This window comes from Melozone crissalis, unplaced genomic scaffold (assembly GCF_028551555.1).
Source record: "Melozone crissalis strain CALT ecotype California unplaced genomic scaffold, PUWL_Pcris_2 ptg000018l_1, whole genome shotgun sequence".
NCBI classification, from domain to species: domain Eukaryota; kingdom Metazoa; phylum Chordata; class Aves; order Passeriformes; family Passerellidae; genus Melozone; species Melozone crissalis.
In genome coordinates, this window is record NW_026535796.1 from 17,654,736 (window position 1) to 17,674,851 (window position 20,116).

At 46.8% G+C, this 20,116-nt stretch overlaps 2 protein-coding genes across 2 annotated transcripts; one reads left to right on the forward strand and one right to left on the reverse strand.

The window, feature by feature from the left end:
- The first annotated feature begins 143 nt into the window (after window positions 1–143).
- Window positions 144–6,881, forward strand: PSMC3 (proteasome 26S subunit, ATPase 3). Its single transcript, XM_054275585.1, has 12 exons — window positions 144–247; window positions 341–421; window positions 3,018–3,143; window positions 3,895–3,999; window positions 4,094–4,156; window positions 4,613–4,750; window positions 4,878–5,021; window positions 5,255–5,403; window positions 5,904–6,000; window positions 6,149–6,294; window positions 6,461–6,542; window positions 6,662–6,881. The coding sequence occupies exons 1-12, from the start codon at window positions 221–223 to the stop codon at window positions 6,770–6,772; spliced, it is 1,269 nt and encodes a 422-aa protein (XP_054131560.1). The 5' UTR covers window positions 144–220; the 3' UTR covers window positions 6,773–6,881.
- A 450-nt stretch (window positions 6,882–7,331) lies between these two features.
- LOC128936563 (transmembrane protein 178B-like) lies at window positions 7,332–18,750 on the reverse strand. Its single transcript, XM_054275590.1, has 4 exons — window positions 18,361–18,750; window positions 11,547–11,660; window positions 10,168–10,305; window positions 7,332–8,969 (listed from the first exon to the last, which is right to left on the reverse strand). Exons 1-4 carry the CDS (start codon window positions 18,740–18,742, stop codon window positions 8,725–8,727), a joined length of 879 nt encoding a protein of 292 aa, XP_054131565.1. The 5' UTR covers window positions 18,743–18,750; the 3' UTR covers window positions 7,332–8,724.
- Window positions 18,751–20,116: the final 1,366 nt, after the last annotated feature.

Below are 20,116 nucleotides of genomic sequence, written 5' to 3' on the forward strand. Positions count from 1 at the left end.
CGCTCCCCGCCCCGCCGGCAGATTCGGCACGGCCGCGGGCGGCGGGGGCCGCGATCGGGGCGGCGGCGGCAGCGCCGGGGCAGGGAAGGGTGCGCGGAACCCCCGGGCCGCACGTCCCGCCCGTGGCGCTGCCCCCGCCCCGCGCCGCCTGGAACCGCAGTGCGGAATCTGCCGCGCCGAACCCGCCGCGCCGTGCGCGCTCCCGCGGGCCGGCGGAAAGATGGCGTCGGTGTGGGATGAGTCGGAGGTGAGAGGCCGGGGCCAGGGCCGGGCCGGGGGCGGCGGGGCCGGGGCGAGCCGCGGGCCGGGCTGACGGTAACGCTGCCGTTGTGCCCCGCAGGACGGTGTCGGCGAGGAGGTGCTGAAGATGTCCACGGAGGAGATCGTGCAGCGCACCCGCCTCCTCGACAGCGAGATCAAGGTAGCGGCGGGGGCCGCGCCGGGCCGGGCAGCGGAGCCGGGCCGGGCCGGGCCGCCCTCCCGGGAGCTCTGTGCTGCTTTTGTTCGGGGCGGGCGGGTTAGCATGAGGAATACTGAACCGCGAAGGTAGGGAAGAATCACTGGAAGAGCATCGACCCGAGGAAGCTGAGGGGGCGGCTGTTCGACGCAGCCATGGGTGCTTTAGCTAAAGTTACACAGGCAGAGGGGAGGGGGAAGTCTGTTCTGTGCCTGAGCCGGGTAGGATCTTTGGGTAATTTAGGTTGGAAGGGACTTGAGCAGACCTCCAGGCCAAACTCCTTCTCAAAGCAGGGTCAGCCATAACTCAGGCTACTCAGGGCTTGATCCGGTTGGAACTTGAAAGCCTTTAAAGACACATATTGCACCGCTTCGCAGGGTGTTCAGTGCTGCTGCTTGACAGACCTCGTGAGGATAAAGATTTGCTTTGCTACAGTCTGAGCCGCACCTGTTTCAGTCTTTGTTATTTCATCTGCCCATTGTGTATTCCTGTGAAGTGTCTGGTTCAGTCTCTGATACCTCCTTCCCCAGCTGTTCTGTTCTCCAGCTGAACAAACCCACCTCCCTCAGGGGGGCCCATGCTCCAGCCCCCAGCCGTCTTGGTGGCCCTATGCTGAACTCAGTCCAGTTTATCAATGTCACTGCTGTATGGGGGGGACACCAAAACTGGACTGACTGCTCTAGGTAGGATCTAAAAGTATTGAATAGAGGGGACTCAACACTTCTCTCGGTCTATTGCCTGCAGTCCTGATCGTACAGCCCAGGATGCCGTTTGCCACCCTTGCTGTCAGGGCACATTGCTGACTCCTGTTCAGTTTATTGTCTTATGGAGACCCCCCGGGCCATTCCTCAGCCAGACAGTCACCAGCATGGGTCACTGCAAGGCGCACTTCCCTCCCTGCTGCGGGGTTTACATATGTCCTCGTTTTTTGCAAGGTTTCTGTGTGGCAGCTCTGCCTTTGAACGCTGAGACTATGTCCCAAATTTGGTGTCATCTGCAAACAGGAGGAGAAAACATTCCATCCTCTTGCTTGTTCATTCATGGAGATGTTAAGCAGATAGACCTGTCTTGTGATAGACATGTTTTGCATAAAAGAGCACTTACAAATTTGGAATGTTTGCTGCCCAGTGTTAGCATTATTGACATAAAATATTTCATAAACTCTGTAGGGTAACTTCATCCTATACTGCTTCAGGCTCCACAAGTAATTCTGACTTACTAATGTACTTTATTATTCTTTAAAGACAGTAAAGGGAAATCTGTGTCTTATTTTTAAACTGCAGAATACAGTAAGGAGTAAAAGTAGCCTTCTTCATTTCATAGTAAGAGCATTATAATTGCAAAATATTTGTAAGAACCCTTCCTTCAGGCAGTTTTCCTTTAATATATTTTAGGCTGTTTTATTAAATCAAATTTATTAAGTTTTTTTGCATTTTTATTTCACAGATTCTGTATTGCCTCCTGTTACAGTTCTGTCCTGTGAATGTGTTACAGCACAGTATTATGCTTAGGCATAAAAACTTTTTAAAAGATGGTTTCTTAGTGCAGAGTGGATTTCCCCACTGAACAGAATCACACACACCAGTTCAGGTGTGAGCAGGTCTCCTGAGATCCCTTGGTGCCGCAGTCACTTCAGTGGGGATCACAAAGTGTGTGTTGGCACACTGTGTGACTCACCAGGAGAGGGAGGACAAGGCCTGCCAGTGTCAGCCAGACAGCACTGCAGACATCTGTGTTGGGTGTAAATGTACTCACTGTTGGATGGGGAGTACAGAACTTTTTTTGCTAGAGGTTTTTTCTTACAGTTAGTACAATTATAGCATAGTTTGGGTTGGAAGGGACTTTTAAAGGCCAACTCCTGCTGTGAGCAGGGACATCTTTAACTAGACCAGGTTACTCAGAGCCCTGTCCAACCTGGTCTTGAATGTTTCCAGGGATGGGGCAACCACCATATTTCTGGGCACCCTGTTGCAGTGTTTTACTATCCTTACTATTAAGAAATCTTTTATCTAGTGTAAATTTACCCTCTTGTCCTGTTGTAACAGGTCTTACTAAAATGTCTGTGCCCATCTTTCTTACAAGACAGCTTTAAATGCAGAAAGGCCACCATGAGGTCTTCCTGGAGCCCTCTCTTCTCCAGGCTGAATCATAGAATGCTTTGTGTTGCAAAGGACCTTAAAGATCATCTAGTTCCAACCACCTTGCAAAACATAACTGAAATAGGTGTGTGTTTTGTATCTGTGTTTAGTAAAAGATCACATCCAAACCAAACCACAGTTGCCATATCTGGGGCATAGTGATTAGGCTGAGGCTACCAGGTGACACTGGGAAGAAATTATTTGGGGTTATCGATTAGTTAGAGACCAGAATGGACTGTATAGCCTTGATTCCTAGCAAATTTTGGCTAATTTGCTGGCTTTGCTTTTTTATATATATTACATTTCCCTTTATTCTTCAGACTTAGATTTCTGTAACAGTTTGCTTTTGGAACAACCTATTAATTTTATCTTGCCTCAGTTTTCTGACACTATTCCTTTTTTCTTCTGTGTACCAATTGCAGATCATGAAGAGTGAGGTACTGAGAGTGACCCACGAGCTCCAGGCCATGAAAGACAAGATCAAAGAAAACAGTGAAAAGATCAAAGTGAACAAAACCCTGCCATACCTTGTCTCCAATGTCATTGAGGTGAGGGTGGTGGGCTTTTACGTAGTGATATGAGAAGTGTGTACAATTTATAGTGGCAGGGAGAAAGGCAGGGAGCTCATCAGGGATTCAAGACCTGGAGTATTCTCAGACTGCCAATGCTGCCAGAGCCAGGACTTTCAGGGTTTTCTCTTGGTTTTATTTGTGACCTAGAAGTGCACATCTCTTGCCCACTTGTTCTCTGGGTCACTCTTTAGGCTTTGGGTACTGTTCATCTGTACTTAACAACCATCAGAGGGTGGCACAGCTCTTCTGAGTGTAAACTTGAGCATCTGAAATTGGACACATGCTCTCTGTAACTTGTGAAACAGCAAATGAAAGGCCATGGCTCTGTTACTTTATCACATTCCTTTTGTAGTTCAGTAATTCTGATAATAGGAAAAAGAATGCTCATAGTTTGCTATTAAAAATGAGATTGCTTTGTACTACTGTTTAAAAACTTAATGAGCTAAGCCTTAATGTGAGCTGCTGTATGGGAGAAGGAATCAGTGCCATTAGCTACTACTTTGTTCTGAATTTTGTAATGTCTTTCTATGCACTATTGCGTGCTGCTTCATAAGGAAAGGAAGAAATCAATTTTTACAGGAGGGCTTTAATGCTTTCAGGATTCTACTCCTGATGGATGATGAAAAGTTTTATTTCTTCTACTGCATGTATGTTAGAAGCATTAATCCTGGGATCATTCCTGCTAGCCTGGTTACATTGTTTTGAACTCTTTCACCCTGGTTTTCAGCTGCTGGATGTTGACCCAAATGACCAGGAGGAGGATGGAGCAAACATTGACCTGGATTCCCAGAGAAAGGGCAAGTGTGCTGTGATCAAGACCTCTACACGTCAGGTAAGAGCCATGTGCCCAACCCGGTGTGAGGAGTGATGCAGAGGATCTTCTCCCGCTACATCTGGTTTTGCTCACTTTGATTTCTTTTTTACAGACATATTTCCTGCCTGTTATTGGGTTGGTTGATGCTGAGAAGTTGAAGCCTGGAGATCTGGTGGTGAGTGATTCTATTGTGATAGTTGGATATGATGGTGGCCAGAAAATTGCATATGTCTTGCCTTTAAGAAAGAAGACAAATCTGTCCAGATTTCCCCAAGATCATTCTCTACTAAAATTTTCATAGATAGGTATTATGGGCTCAGTTACTACTGTTTGTAGTAAAGAAAAGCAGTTTGGGGTGTGTGTCTTTTATACATACAGTTAGGTGCTGAAAGTTTAGAGACCACTTAGTAAGTTTTTTAAACCCTGTCTTTTTATTGTAAATAAACCGGACCACTCGTTTAAAATGTGACTGCGGCACTGTCCACTCTGCCAAGCTGGGGTGATTTGATGAATGCCTGTGTCAAAGCTGGTTATTCCTGCATCCTTGAGGTCTAGTTAATCAGCTTTGGTTGCATGTTTATTAAGTGCTATCTGAGGGAACCTGTTAAAAGCAAAGGACTTGTGTTTACAGGGGGTGAACAAAGACTCTTACTTGATCCTGGAGACTCTGCCTACTGAGTATGATTCACGAGTGAAGGCCATGGAGGTGGATGAGAGGCCCACCGAGCAGTACAGTGACATCGGGGGGCTGGATAAACAAATCCAAGAGGTGATACTTTATGTATAGTTTCTGCTGTGACTGTGGACAGCATCTTCTAACTTCCAGCTCAAAAGCAGGCAGCCTGGATCTGTAGAGAAGAATGGATTGGTGTATTAATATTTTTCTCTTGTTGTAGCTCGTGGAGGCCATTGTCCTGCCAATGAATCATAAGGAGAAATTTGAAAATTTGGGTATACAGCCACCCAAAGGAGTCCTTATGTATGGGCCTCCAGGAACAGGGAAGACACTTCTAGCTCGAGCATGTGCTGCCCAGACCAAGGTAAAAGGAACCTGTGAAATAGTACCTGACAAAAAGAATAGTAGAATAGTACCTGACAAAGAGTAAGAACACCTCCAGGGGAAGAGGGTCATACACACAAATTGGTGTTACAAAGGCTGGGATTTTCCTGTCTGTTTGCTTCCTTGCTTGTTTTTATTAACGGCTTCTTATAGTACTCAGAAGTGACCCTATTGTGAAATGAGGCCTAGGATTGATTCTCTTTCACCTCCCAGGCCACGTTCCTGAAGCTGGCAGGTCCGCAGCTTGTGCAGATGTTCATTGGTGATGGAGCGAAGCTGGTACGCGATGCTTTTGCTCTCGCGAAGGAAAAAGCTCCTTCCATCATATTTATTGATGAGCTGGATGCCATTGGCACTAAAAGGTGAGCTCTAGTCCATGTTGCAGAGTTCTGGGGAGCTGCCTAGCAGCCTCCTTTGCCTGTGTATGTAAGCAGAGCCTTTTAAAGCATGACTTACTCAGAAAGAGAGTGTGAACAAAGTCACAGATGGATAGCAGTTGCCACAATCCTTGGGCTCAGGAGCAAGGTTTGTCAGACTTGGGATCTGTCTGATAGCCTCCTGCTGTATAAAACTATTTTCTGATCACTGCAGCAGGTACCTGGAGATGTTCGCCCTCATTTACTACGTAGGCCTGAGCAACATAAGCCCCATTCAGCTGTAAGGACTAAATAAGTCTTAGGTGCTGCTGACAATTATTCTAGTTGCACTCCTCATCATGGTAGAACTGTAGTTTCAAGGAAAAATTTGGAACACCTCAACCAAGGAGCGTGAACTACAGTAACTCTGTGTTTTGATGTGATTAAAAACATAGGGACAGGGTGGTCAGGTTCATACTGATGGTTTTACTCTTGTTTCCCCTCAGGTTTGATAGTGAGAAGGCCGGTGACCGGGAGGTGCAGAGGACCATGCTGGAGCTGCTTAATCAACTCGATGGTTTCCAGCCCAACACACAAGTCAAGGTTGGGAGCTAGCAGGGAGTGCTGCTGAGGTCCAGGGCATTCTAGCAGGGGATGGAAAACAATGTCCAGGGAAGAAGCTTGGTGAATCTTTGGGGAGAAGAGGCCTGTCTTCCAGGTGCCTCACACTGATGATCCTACTTCTGCTTAGGTGATCGCTGCAACCAACCGGGTTGATATCTTGGACCCAGCTTTGCTCCGCTCTGGACGATTAGATCGGAAGATTGAGTTCCCAATGCCTAATGAAGAGGCCAGAGCCAGAATTATGCAGATTCATTCACGCAAAATGAATGTCAGGTATGGCCTTCTGGGGCTCTTTTTGTCACTTATGATAGTACCTCAGGGCTGAGAAGTGGTTGGCAGTCACTTGTTGGGAGCTCACTGTGGGGCTGAGGAAACTCCCTACGTTGCTTTTTCTATTTGGTACATGTTCTCAGACTTTTTTCCCATTTGCTCATATTAGCCCTGACGTGAACTATGAGGAACTGGCTCGCTGCACAGATGATTTCAATGGAGCCCAGTGCAAGGCTGTGTGTGTCGAAGCGGTGAGTATTCCTCCATAGGAATAGCACTGATGGGAGGGAATGTGAAAGCTAGAATGGAGCAGCCATTTGGAATGGTGTGGTGCACACATTCCCTCTCTAAATACTGTCTCGTTGGGCAGGGGATGATTGCCCTCCGCCGTGGAGCTACAGAGCTCACCCACGAGGACTACATGGAAGGAATCCTGGAGGTTCAAGCAAAGAAAAAAGCCAATCTGCAGTACTATGCCTGATCCCTGCCCAGTCAAGGTTGTCGCCTTGGCAGAGGACATGAATAGACTGGACTGTAACACTTACTTGCTGTCTGGAAAAAATAAAGCATTTTTTCCCTTTAAAAACAAATCCCTGATGTGTTGGGGCTGTTGCCCTTGCTCGGTGGTTCTACATCTGTGTATAGACAGGCTAAAAGCCTCCTGTGCACTGTGCCCTCCATGCTGCCTTTGGACCCTCCTCCAGCTAGCACTGGATTAAACCCTGCTCTGATACTTCCTCATGAGGACCAGGAGACTATACTGCAGTAAGTGTACTGTGACACTGATGACCTGCAGCTCAGACAGCATCCCTGGCTCTTGCCTGTGCAGCCAGTGAACAGCCTGCAGCATGGTTAGAGTTGGAAACTTTTGAACACTCACTTTGCAAGGGTGAACATAATTCACACATGAATGATGTTTTAACTTTGTCATGTGAACTTAACTGTTGAAGCTTTAACACTGTTGCTGGTATGTGCGTGTGAGCTCTCTGGGGAATCAGTCAGGCCAGTAGTCATAAAGAATTCGAGGTTTCATCCACCAAGCAAGTCTTTCAGTACTTTTAATGCCAGTTGAGAATTACAACTTCCATTTAAAAATTACACTTTTCATAAATACACTGACTTTAGCATTAAGTATCTTACATGCCACTGTATTGTATTTTAAATACAATGTAAACATCTCCAAATGCTGGCCATCTCATCTTTACCTGTGCAGTTTTTGGACACTTGGGAGAGGGGCGGGGATGTAAGAAGGAAAAAAAGAATAGATGGATGAAAGAAAAATGCACTCCAAAGTACTTTGGCTGATGTTCCTGAGTTAGCCCTAGTACTTGTGCTGGTACCAAGGTCCTTAGTGCTCATTTTGGAGAGGGATCTTGTTCCAGCAGAACGCGCGTGTTCTTGACACGCTGCGCTCAGGGCATTTGACAGTGGAAGGGGCAGAAGCCACGTGTTCCTGAGGAAAATACACTGTGGTTCCTTTGGACACTAATGTTAGATGGGGCTGTACATCTGCTATTTTAGCAGTACTGTTATTTGAGCTCAGGGAGAATTACTCATCTCCTTTCACAGAGCAGGAGTTGCACCCAGAAGTTAGTTCAGAAGTGAAAGTTGATCCTGGCAGCTCAAACTATGACACATTTTGAAAAATGTACCTCTGGTGGAATAGTTAAAAGCTGCATGTTGCATACATCTCCCCATTAAAACAAGGGTATGTTAGCCAGATGAATAACCTTCACTGTGTAAGAAGCTGAGAAAAACTTTCCTCTGCTTTCCCAGAATCTGTAAGAGTTTTCTTGGAGTCTTGCTGCTCAGTTACAGCTAGCTCCTTTTGGAAACAGTTTGAGTAGTGAGTCAATAGCTGAATCCACAGCATGGAATAGCACAGGTTTCTGATTTAAATAAATTAATACTAAGAATGGATAATTCTTTGGCCTAAACCTCAGCTTAGATCAAGGTTCTTTTGGGAAAGGATGGCCTGAGCCAACACAAGACATGTCTGTTGCAAAAGTGTTCAAGCCAACTTCACTTAGCTCCTTGCCCTAAATTGGGTCTGAATTACACAGACCTGCAGCAATAGAGTTGGTGCGTAAACATCCCTTACAACTGGACAATAACAGGACCATGGAGGTACAGTTCAAAAAACAGCACAAAAAAAGACACAATCTTGGACTTAATGCCTTGTAAACAGAAGAAAAACAAATTGAAAGAACTGTCCCCCTTAAACCATCAATGATCAAGTTGCCAATAATTCAGACCTGGAGTTACTTGCAATGTCCGTGTCTGCGACTGGAGGCTGTAGCAGCGTCCCATGGGCTGGCATTCCGACAGCTCTGGCACTGCTCCCCACACGCTGACATGCCACCTCTTCCTGGTGTTAACCCACAGCTCTGCCCAGGCTGCGCTTTCCAGAGTCTCTCCTCGCTCTCTCTGGGGTCACACGGCCCCATTTTCTTGTCTGGGTTTTTGTACGGATGCCCGGGAGGTGTTGAGTGATGGGGCCAAAGTGCAGAGGAACCCAGCCAGCAGGGTGAGGCCCAGGCCCCCCCAGGCACAGAACATGGACCAGCCATAGCCATGACTGATGTCCTCTGGCAGCCCATAGACGTAGCGAGGATAGCGGGATAGCTCAAAATTGATCCCAGCTACGCATGTGCAGAGTGAGATGATACAGCAAGTACCTGCAGGAGAAAAGCAAGAGGGTTCTACACTGCCCTCAGACAGGTTAATTATGCTCTGGGTTTTCCCTCAGTATTTTCAAAGTCATGCATTTTCAAAATCAAGAATTACGCTTGGGGTTTTTTCTGCAGTCATACTGGCCACTCTCCTTATAAGGCAGAGAAAAACAAAACAAAACAAAACAAAACAAAAAAAAAACAAAAAAAAAAAAAGAAGGGAAAACATGTAGGACTACAGGATACCTTGCTTTACAAATAACCAGTACTACCTTAGCACCTTTCATTGCAATTTTGAACTCAGTCATAGTTCATCATGCTTTGATTCTCCTGAGACTATTTCCAGTGTCTAATGTCATCAGGTTCCAGACAGTACTTGGCCTGTTTCTCTTATGAAAGGTGATTAGCTCACTGAATCCCAGGGCTGCAAAGTGCAGCACTTTTTGGTTTCCACTAGGAGCACCCACATTTCTGCCAGCTGTACCCTAGGCCCACAAAGCGTGCCCAGATTTTTGTCATCTGCTACACATTCACTGAACACCCATATAGAGGAGAAAAAGCCTATGAAGACACAAGGCACTCCAGTATGTTTAATATACACTACCACACTAGACTCCAGGTCTATACTGCCCATTTTCAAGTTGAAAAACCAAAGTTCAGAAAAACCTTTGGTCATACAGAAAGGCTGCTCCCACCCAGGACAAACATATAATGCCCCTGGCAAGCACTGAGCTCACATCCTTGTCATTGGGCCAACGTCCTCCCAGGCTTGGCTGGTTTGGACTTCATCATTACATGAAGATCTAAGCATCTTTGAGTACCAGAAAGGTGCTCCACATTAACTTATGTTTGTTTGCTATGATCCCTAGGGAAAACTGGGCTGAGCTGTCTGACAGGAGCCACAGGCTGCACACGTGGAGCAAGCCAGAGGACTGTGCTATTGTGCACATGGCCCCTGTGGCTACACACCAGCCTTCTAGAGCAGAAGGCTCATACACACACATTAGGGTCTACTAAGAAACATGCAGCACCCATGCAAGCACAGGTCCTGCCCAGTGCTGGAAGCAGTAACTGCACTGAGCTGACATTTTGCTGCACTAAGAAACTGCTTCATGTAGTTGTGGTGGGCTGATGTTACTTTTATTTTTACAAGGCAGCAATACTGAATGTGGTGACTTGAGGAGCAGAAGCAAAAGGCTCTCACCTCCCATTAGGAAGAGCAGCCCAGCCACGTACTGCATGAGCTCCTGCTGTTTGCAGCAGCCCAGCACACCAATGATCCACCCAAACAGGATGATGGAGACGGCCATGCCAATGAAGCCAGCTGTCATCCTCCGCAGATCTGAAGGAAAAGGAAGACAAAAGACATGAAGATGGCAGTACCTAGAGAAAACAGCCAGTGCAGAGGCCAGATGTGGATTTACTGGTTCTAAAGTTTATATTTCAACCATGGACTTCTCCTCCCGTTGCTTCTTTGAGGTAGTTTGCCCATTACACTGAAACTAAGGGAATCCATCTAAAATGGCTCCATTGTGCTGCACACTGTGTAACTGGAGAGCATTTCTATCCAAAGTATCAGCCAAATACTCCCTAGCATGGGACAGAAGGGGTACATCACAAACTCATGTTAGTACTGCAAGGGCTTTTTTTTCCTTTTTTTTTCCTTTTTTTTTTTTTTTTTTTTCTTTTTTTGCTGAGACATCTTTCTTTGGGACAAAGTTTGTGGGGGGGGGAGATTTTCTGCTGAAAATAGAAGAAGCAAGAGGGGACACTGGTGAGGACTAAAGGATTAGTGCATGGGAGGCACACAGTGTGAACTGAAAAGAGGAATAGTGGGAGGACAGAAGCAGACAGCAGATCAATACAGTATTATGGGAACAACTCCAGTAACAAGCTCTAAAAAAAAGCTTGGGTACCAGTGTCATGAACAGCACTTTGCTTTCCATAGTAAAATTGCTGTTCTCGTCTCCTCCTAGTTCAGTCTCCAGCTGAACTAGGATTTCCTTGGCACTGACTCTCACATGACAGGGGCTATGTTGAATTATGTAAGCAATAGAATAAAAAAAACAGAGAGAAGTGGGAGCAAAAGAAACCTGATTAAATCATTCTCAGTCACAGGCTACAGGTCAGTTATCCGTGTGGGAAGGACTTGGGCGTAAGGCAGCTTGTGGGCCGAGTGCTGGTGCAAAGACAAACTGAGATGTTCCCTAAAAAAACTGGTCACCAGGGGGTTGTATCAGGTCACTGGTGTGCATACAGAAAATTGCAACAGGATCTACAGAGTGATGCAGCACCTTTGCTGTAAGCCAGCTAGGAACTGTCTGTGCTCAGATCCAGAATACGATGACACCTTGCAAATCACTACATACACCTGTATTCCTGAATTCCCAGCTTTAAGCCCCTCCAAATCCCATGTCCCCTTCCAATCATACAGTTGGCTGCTTGCACTTCCTCACTAATCAATCTGTCTCTATGCTTAGAGCCCAGTGCCATGCTTAGATGAGGTGATCCCAGCCCTCAGCTGGCACTGCGTTAGGGCATTCAGTGATGCAAACATTCCTGAGCCTGCTCAGGGCCACTTACGGAGCGCGTGCCACTCATCCTGCCGGATGGTGTTGGTGATGTTGATGGGCAAGTTGCGAGGCAGAGAGCTGGAGGTGTAGTGGTACTTCACAGCAGTGCAGCGCTGAATGACTCCTGTTAAGAGACATCGGTGTGAAACAGCAGGAAAGCCCCCTGGCCTCGCACGTGCTGCTGGGCTGGCTAGCCCAGCAGAGCTCGCACAGGGGAAGCCTTCGTTCAGTAACAGGGCAAATGTAGCCAAAAATGAGCTGTTTACTTCAAAGGCTTTGGGATTAGGAGGGGAGAGAACCTACAAAGAAACACCGGCAAAGCAGGAGCCAGGTGTCTCTCCAAGAAGCAACAGCTGAAGTTAAGCAGTAATGAGAGTCAGGAAAAACAGGTCTAAAAGCTTTCTAGAGGAACTGCTGTGATCTTTTTTGGGATGTCTAAGGAGACAAGAATGTGGCCAAGCACCAACAGGACCGCTTCATCTCTAAGAAGACAGAATTGTAACACTTTGAAAATTTTGAATGAATGCTGGAAAGTGAACTGCATAGGAGAATCTTTTGAATTCTCTCCAATAGTCATTGGCTCTTTGCTTTACTTTCAGGGAACAGTAGTATCCAGGTAGAATACTATGTTTTCATAATAGCTTAAAGAAAATGTACCCCAGATGTAAATGTGAACTTACAAGCATGCTCTTCTTGAAAGGGATTTTTAATTTAGAAATTGGGGGAGAATAAACATGGATGGTGAAGTAGAAAGATAAAAGAGCTAAATAGTAGAAACAGTTCCTCTTAAACAGTGGCTACAGGGCCATTACCACTATTCAAATGCTAGAGCAGAAGAACCATTCAAAAACAATCAACTGGCCAGTGAGCAATTAAGCTGGTGAACAATCACTAGCAGAGAGCTGCAGATTCAGTGATCAGCTTTGCAAAAGACACTAGAAAACCCAGAAGAACTGAGCTCTCTGTGGCTCCCACAGCAATGAGAAGCATGATTTTGTTCTCTAACAATATTCACTGGGACTGTACTGACCTGGTTTCTGCAAGGATCTGCAAAGACGAAGCCCCCATTTCACAAGATCAGAAGCTGGATATGAGAGGCCCAGGCAATTCCAGCCAACAGGCCAGGGAGGGAAAGGTGATCTGAATTTCCTGCCATTTCAAGTGGGCTTCAATTCTCAGCTGTGCTTCCCACCACCCCTTCCCTTGCTGTGGCTCCCTGCTGCTTCCCCAGCAGCACAGAGCACTTGCAGCTGCACACAGAGGTGCTGCCCTTCACCTGCAGCCAGGGGCCCTCTCCTGCTGAGCAGGGCTCCCTCCTCTCCCTCCTTGCACCTGCCTCAGGACAGGGCTGGGGAGCCGCCTGAGCAACGATCAGCAACACAACCCAGTGCCAGAGGGTGCCAGTGCAACTGCAAAGGCTGCAGACATCTGAGTTAAGAACTTAGGCCATACACAACATATCACAGTATCTAACCAAATTTCACCTGTGACTGCTGACTGAACGCAATTTCAATATGGACACGATTTGCATGGATTGTTGAGAAATATGTAAATAGAACTAATGACATCAGATTCCAGATTATAATGCACTGCATTCACTAAAGTATTATTTATGCACTTACATTTCCTGATCATATAAAGCAGCATTTTAAATAAGAGCAAGGATTACTATTTTTATAGCTCATTAAAGAAAAAGCAAAGACTAGAGACATACATCCCTTATGATCAAAGCTACGGACTTCTCAGCTAAGACATCACTAAGAAAAATATTGGCTCTTTATTATTCCAGGAGTTTAACATGTAAATTAAAACTAAATCCTCTCCACCTTCCCATACAAAACTGGCTATTTAAAAATTTTTGGATATCAATTCATTCTGCCTCTAGTTTAAGAACTGTACTCCTAATCCTTTCTTCCCCAGAATTCAAAGTGCTGATTTTATATAGTTAGCACATAACAATTATATTAAAAGAGCAAAATTGCAAAAAAAAAAAAAAAGCTCAGGAGTGCACAGATTTCAGGGCTTTAGCTCAGTGCTGACCTCTAATCCATAGGCTTGGAAACAGCCTTTGATCACACCAGCACAAGCTCTTTTTCCAACAAGATTCCATTTTCCTGAGAGCACAGGCAGGACCCACTCTAATGTGAGCCACCATAGGCAAAACAAGGGAGGCCTCTCTCTGCAGATCTTCTAGAAAAGTTGAAATAGGCAGGCAAGAGAGTCAGGGATTTGGAGAAGCAGTGTGATCTCAGCTGGATACCTAAGCCACTTTCTCCCAGGAAATTTTAACACACACCCAGGCACCCTTCAGAACCTCAATTTTGCATTTACCATCACTAGTCTGTGTTGACCATTTTCTGAGTGAATCTCTAAGTCTCACTTGAAGAGATGGCATGCACTCAAATATGACCAGGTACTCTGCAGGACTGCATTTAAAGCCATATAACACCTTGTACTCTAAGTACTCAAGAAAAAAAGTAAAAATCAAAATCAGAATTGCAGTCTAAAGTTATTGTTAAGCAAAAGGTGTTTCAAAGGTACTCCAGTATGTCCTTGGACCTGAGCCTTACATACCTGAAATTGCAGCCTATAAAATAGGGACAGCATCCTGCCCTCCATTTCAGAAACCTGCTAGCAAAGTGATTTCCTTTTTTTCACAACACACTCAGACAAGTACCATAAGAAAGCCTGCCAAAATTAAAACTTTTGCCTTCAGGCAAGGGCTTGAATAGAACAGAGTCATGCGGTGAACAACAAGTGTGTGTTGTCTGTTTTGGCACACAAGTACATTGGGAATGCAGGACAGAAGGAGGCAGATGCTTCCTTCTCCTCCAGGTCATTAGTTAGCCATAAAGCACACATCCAAGAAAAAGGTTAGATGGACAGCCTGATGCCAGTATTTCTAAGGGCCTTAACAGAACACTGTGAGAGTCACACTGCATGTACAATTTTCTTGATTAAAAAATAAACATGAACGGCATCCAGCAGTGTCACACTGACACTTTCATGGCCCAGCTACATTCCTGTGCCTTCTCACAGCCAGCATTGTTTCTAACACCTCGTCCTCAACATGTTTTTTTTTACCCCTCAGGATTGCAACTGCAGACAGGTTCCCCTTGGAAGAGTATACATGAGTGTTTCTGGATGAGTCCTTTCTCCTGACTGAAGACGAACGGTGGGAAAGGTCAGAGGATGCTTGCTAGACTAGCCAGATACCCAGACAGAGCACAGGCCCCTTGTTCCAACAAGGAAACACCAACCCTGCTGTGATACATTCAGTCTGTAATCCTGGGTTTAGCACACCCTGATTTTCAGTTTAGTTTTTGTCTCCAGCTTTGAGACATGCAGGTTTTCCTTACGCAATGTGCCAGAGGTTTATGAAGAAATGGAGGGGGTCATTTCCAATTCTGCTATGTGGCCCAGTATCAGAGCAGTTCAACTCTCACACAGCTGGGAGAGACTCCCTCCTACCCATGAGCAGTCATGGCCAGTTAGCAACTAAATACCATGTGAGGCCTGGCCCTCCCCTCCTTCATGCCCCAGGAGCAATTGGCCATTGAAGCTTCCAGGCCTTTTCCTACCATTTCTGCCCAGGATTGTAAGGAGCACCACGGCCTTGCATTCACTCTATCCACATTGTCACCCAAAGGTCACCAGATCAAATTAATCAACCTTTCTTTAAAATACCACGAGAACTCTGACAGATCCCACTGACAGAACATACTTACCAAGGACCATGACCAAACAGATCAAGTTTGTTAAACATGCCACTATAATAGATCCTCTACAGATCTCACAGGCAATCCTGTAACTCTTCCCACTTCTCATCAGTGAGAAAGAATGGTAGTACAGACACCAGGACTGAGCAGTTTTCTCTCAAGGGCCTCACTATGGTCCCAAACTGGTGTGTTCCTCTGCTTTAGGATCCAGTGGGTCTCCTCACTTTCTCAGCTACATTGTGGTACCAAGAAGTCTTCTCAGTATATATGAGATGTACCAGTCCCACTCCAGAGACTTTTCAGAGCAAGCCTGAAAAGCAATAAAATCACTGGTTTATCAACAGTGATGAACCTTTTATTTTTTAATCCTTCAGTTTAGGGATGTTAAAGCACATGTTCAATGAGCCCAAGTCATCCAAAGCAGCCTGTTAGAATGGATCTTTCCCAATTCATCATCTTCCACTGTCACCATTTTGTAAGCAACACTTTTTTACTCTACCAATAGGTAGAGAAGACCCCTAAACAATATATAATGAACTCTTGCAGGACCTCACTGCTTAAGAACAGCCCATGCAGATGGTTTTTGTAGCATCAGTTATTCAATGTGAAATCCACATAGCACAGGCTCTACAAGATGACGTGTAGTGCTCCTGTTCTTACACTCAGAGAACCTCCCATATGTGCACAGAGATCCTCTGTTTCCCCACCAAATGGTTCAGTTCTTTGCCTTCTATCTCTTACTTCTTGCTAATCTCCATTTCCCCCATGTGGTTTTTACATCATTCCTTCTTTTGCCTTTTAATTGTATTTTTAAAATGAAACTGTATTTTTTCACAGTTCCAAAATTGTAATTTTGCATTATAAGAAAAATCTCACATATCATTCCCATCTTACATTTAAACATTTCCCACCTCTCAGTTTTGCACTACATTTTCTGACTAGTTTTTTCCTTTTAAATATATGAAGTGAATATATTTTGCTTTTTTAAATATCCCAGATATATAAATGGATGCTTGTATATGCATCATTAGCTACAATGCTCAAGTATGCAAGTTTCCATGAAACTGCTTTGTATTAATAGCAGTAGATTAGATGGACTAGAAATCTATGGAATTATCTATATGAGCATGTGTATTTATGGACTTAAGTAATTTATTCAGAATTCAGGAGAGATGCAGAAAGGAAAGAAATCTTATTCCAGAGAGACTAGAAAAAAATGGAGACTATAAATCCAAACCAAAATTACCACAGAACTGTGGGAAAAAATTTACTCCTCTTTCACTAGATTAAGGAATACTAGGAATAAAGAAAGGCATCACACATCACCAAAGAGCTAGCTGAAAACTTAATGCAAATTGAGGAGGAATAGGACTTTCAGCAGTGCACAGGAGCAATCGTCAGGTCACACCAGGGAAAAAATACCAGCTTTTCCTTTTCAGAAGCACCACATCTGGTATCATGCTACAGAGAACAGCTCAGATGCAGCCACACCTGACCATCAGTTGGAAAAGGCTGCTTAATCACAGTTGTCAGAGAAAAGACAGACACAGTGGGAACGAGGAAAGGCTGCTAGTAAAGCAGGTCAGGAGAAGGGATAAGAGAGTCATATCTATTTAAAGATCTGATTCTACAAGAACTATTATTAATAATTTCCCTCTGTAAGATGACACATAAATCTTTACAGTAGCAACTGCAGACCTAGTAGGCAAAGAATATAATGGGGGCAATGCTTTTTGTAGGGAAAGGCAAGGTCTTTTATTAGAACAGCTGGGGGAAAAAGGAAACAGAGTAGACAGAAAACATTTTGGATTTAGAATCCTTTCAGTTTTACCCATCAAACACTGAGGAAGACCATTCACCACCCTGTAATGGCCTGCATATAGAATGCAGACTCTAGCCTCTCTATGTGACTTGTTGTGGTGTCGGGAAAATACCTCAGAAAGAGAAGTACTGAGACCAAACTAGTATCCTTCCCACCTGTTCCCCCATCTTAGCTAATCTCAGCAGGAGCTGAAAGCATTTTGCTTGATGTGAAGCAGAAAAATAGATAAATATTTTACATGACAGCCACAATTAATAGAAAGAAATTAATGAGTTCCCTTTTAGTGAAAGGAGTTCAGCATGGAAATAAAAATGAAATTACATAAAACCGATCCTAGGAGAATAAATTGAGAAAGAAGCCAGGCACACAGCACTAGAGTTTCGAGAAGTAAGAGTCACTGCTGTGCATCGGAAAGAAGGGACAAAGACGAGCTGAGATTCACAGTGCCAGTCTATCCAGCCTCTGCTGTGCAGGACTGGCGTCACAGTTGGAAGCCAAGCTGAAGAACTGCTCTCGCTTTCTTAAGATAGCATTCCCATTTTGTGCCTCAATGGAAGCACTTTTCCCAACTCCTACTCTCTCTGTGCTAATATGTACCTGCTGGAACACTAAGTCTGTTATTTATTATTAACCATACATAACCCATTGACTTCATGGGTCAGCCCACTACGTTATTTGTACCATCAAATGCAGGACTTTTATTTATACTTCATGGCCTTCTTGGCTTTGTATTATGTGCCACAATAGTAGAAGATCCATAGCTTTCTCTCCTTTCACCCCGGGGGCCCTGAGTGACATCTGCCACCATGAAAGCCTGGCAATCTACTGCAGCAATGAGAACTCCCTCATGCTAGAATGGGAACAACAGGTCCCTTTCACCTTGCTGCAAAAATCACAGTGCTATCAACAACACTGCATTGCTATCAACAACACTGCATGTTTCTCGGCACTCAATTAGAAGGAAGCGTCAGGGTTAGGAGGACGCCCACCGAATCAGGCCCTGCACTGGGCCCCCGAAGGGGCTCTCTGAGGACGCGGTCCCACCCAGCACTGCAGCATTTCCAGCAGAGAGGGAGGCGCACAGGACCCGGGATGGGGTCAGGGCCGCGCTTGCCGCTCTCCGCACGCCAGGCAGCCACGGCTCCGCCGGGCTCCATCCGCGCCCGCCCGCCGGCCCGCTCTCGCCCCGGCAGCGGCAGCCGCCGCCCCGCCCGCAGCCCCGGCGGCACCGCGCTCAGCACCACGGACAGCGGCGGGGCCGCCGCCGCCCCCCGCCCCCGCACCTTTCCGGATGAGCTCCTCGCTGTCCGGCTCGTAGCCCGCGCGGTGGCAGCGCCTCCAGAGCCCCGACACGGTGGAGTTGAAGCGGCGGCCGCAGTGCGAGTCCAGCGCGGCGGAAGCGGCGGCGGCCGGGGCGGGGGCCGGAGGGCGCCCGGGCAGGAGCGCCCGCGGGGGTCGGGCGCGGAGCGGCAGGTGCGAGCTGGGCGCCGACATGGAGCCGGGCGGGTCGCTGCGCTTGTGGCCGAAGCCGCGGCAGCGCTCGCGGTGCCGCCGCGCGTCTGTCTCGTACCAGGAGTCGGTGCCGATGGCCACGGCCAGGAGGGCGAGGGCGGCGGCGGCCAGGAGCAGCCCGGTGCCGCTCAGCGCCTGAGCCGCGGCCGCCATCTTACCGCGCCGGGGGCGGCAGGGGCGGGCGCTTCCCTGCAGCCCGGCTGGGGCCGCCGCCCGCGGCACCGCCCCCGGAAGGGCCGGGCCCGCGCCCCCCGCGCCGCGGCGCCGCGCCGGGCTCGGTCCCGCACCGCGGCATCCCCCGGCGCGGCCTCACGGGGGTCCCGGAACCGCCCCCGCCGCGCCCGGCTCCTGCTCCGCGGACCGAGGGCCCCTCCCTCGGCGGAGCCCGTGTCCAGGGCGGTGCGGGGGTGGCCGCGGGCAGCTGCCGGGGATGGATGACCGGAGGAAGGGGTGAACGGACCCTCCGAGCCTTTCCGCGTCCTCCTCTGGCCTGGCAGACACCCGTCCCGCTGGCTTGCCTGGGGCAGAAGGGCAGAGACCAGCCCTGCTCAGGCCGCGGGAGCCAGCAGGTTTTCAAATCTACACGAAATGCAAACACCACCCGCAACATCATTTGTTGGCATTTGGATTATGACTTCTCCTCCACCCTTCATTATCAGTTAATGGAAAATACGGCCAGAACAATGTCCATCTATTTTATGCAGTGAGAAGCAGATTAAATCTGAGCCATTAGTTAAATGCAGCATTTATAGGGGCACAAAATCCCTTCTGATCCCGCTTGTTGTATAGGGCTTGTTCCTCCAGTTGCAGCACTACCAGTCAGTCCCCAAAGCCAGTTGTTAGGGCATCGTCTCATCAATTGTGGCCTCCAGATAAAATCATCTAGTAATATGCTATGCCTAAACTACTAATTTAAAATCCAATTTTGAAATCCTCAGCTTCGGGTGTTTTTTGTTAGAAGTAGTTTTAATTGGTTCCCAGGAGCAAATGCTCAACTGTAGGAGATTCTGATCCTTTCTCCCTGCCACCACCTTCCCCTTGACACTTGGTCTCTCGGCCACACTGAGCACAACCTAAAAACCCTCCCCAGTCCTTCTCCCAGCAACACTGCCCAGCACAGGGTACTGCTGATCTCCCCTGAGCACTCTGCCTGGTGGAAACATGCAGCAGCCACAGCTAAAGCTTGTTCTAACCACATTTCTGCATGATCCTCTTCCGCAGTTTGCACTGGACAGATGGGATTACCATCTATGCAGCTGCACACTGGTGCCTTCAAGGCAGACAAATTGAAAGGGCTGCTGTCAAAAGAATTTTCTTACACATACCAGCTAAATTAAGTCTTCCATAGCAAGAATGAAAAATAATTTTCAAATACAATCACTGCTCTTAGCTAACATGGAAAAATCCTTTAATTGTAATCGCTCTTTCCTGGAAAGATCCAAATAGTCACATTTCCTAAGTCTACAATCCTATTATGTCACCTTACTCTCCATGTGAGCTGCTCTGGATACAGTTTCAAAAGACAGG

What these genes read in the sequence shown, in the direction of transcription:
- LOC128936563 (XM_054275590.1), bottom strand. Translation starts at nt 18,742, where the DNA reads ATGGCGGCCGCGGCTCAGGCGCTGAGCGGCACCGGGCTGCTCCTGGCC. An exon ending in CGAGGAGCTCATCCGGAAAG is followed by an intron (nt 11,661 to 18,360) that starts GTGCGGGGGCGG and finishes GTCTCTTAACAG; the next exon opens with GAGTCATTCAGCGCTGCACT. An exon ending in GGATGAGTGGCACGCGCTCC is followed by an intron (nt 10,306 to 11,546) that starts GTAAGTGGCCCT and finishes CTTTTCCTTCAG; the next exon opens with ATCTGCGGAGGATGACAGCT.
- PSMC3 (XM_054275585.1), top strand. Translation starts at nt 221, where the DNA reads ATGGCGTCGGTGTGGGATGAGTCGGAG. An exon ending in TTGTCTCCAATGTCATTGAG is followed by an intron (nt 3,144 to 3,894) that starts GTGAGGGTGGTG and finishes CCTGGTTTTCAG; the next exon opens with CTGCTGGATGTTGACCCAAA. An exon ending in AGCCCAACACACAAGTCAAG is followed by an intron (nt 6,001 to 6,148) that starts GTTGGGAGCTAG and finishes ACTTCTGCTTAG; the next exon opens with GTGATCGCTGCAACCAACCG.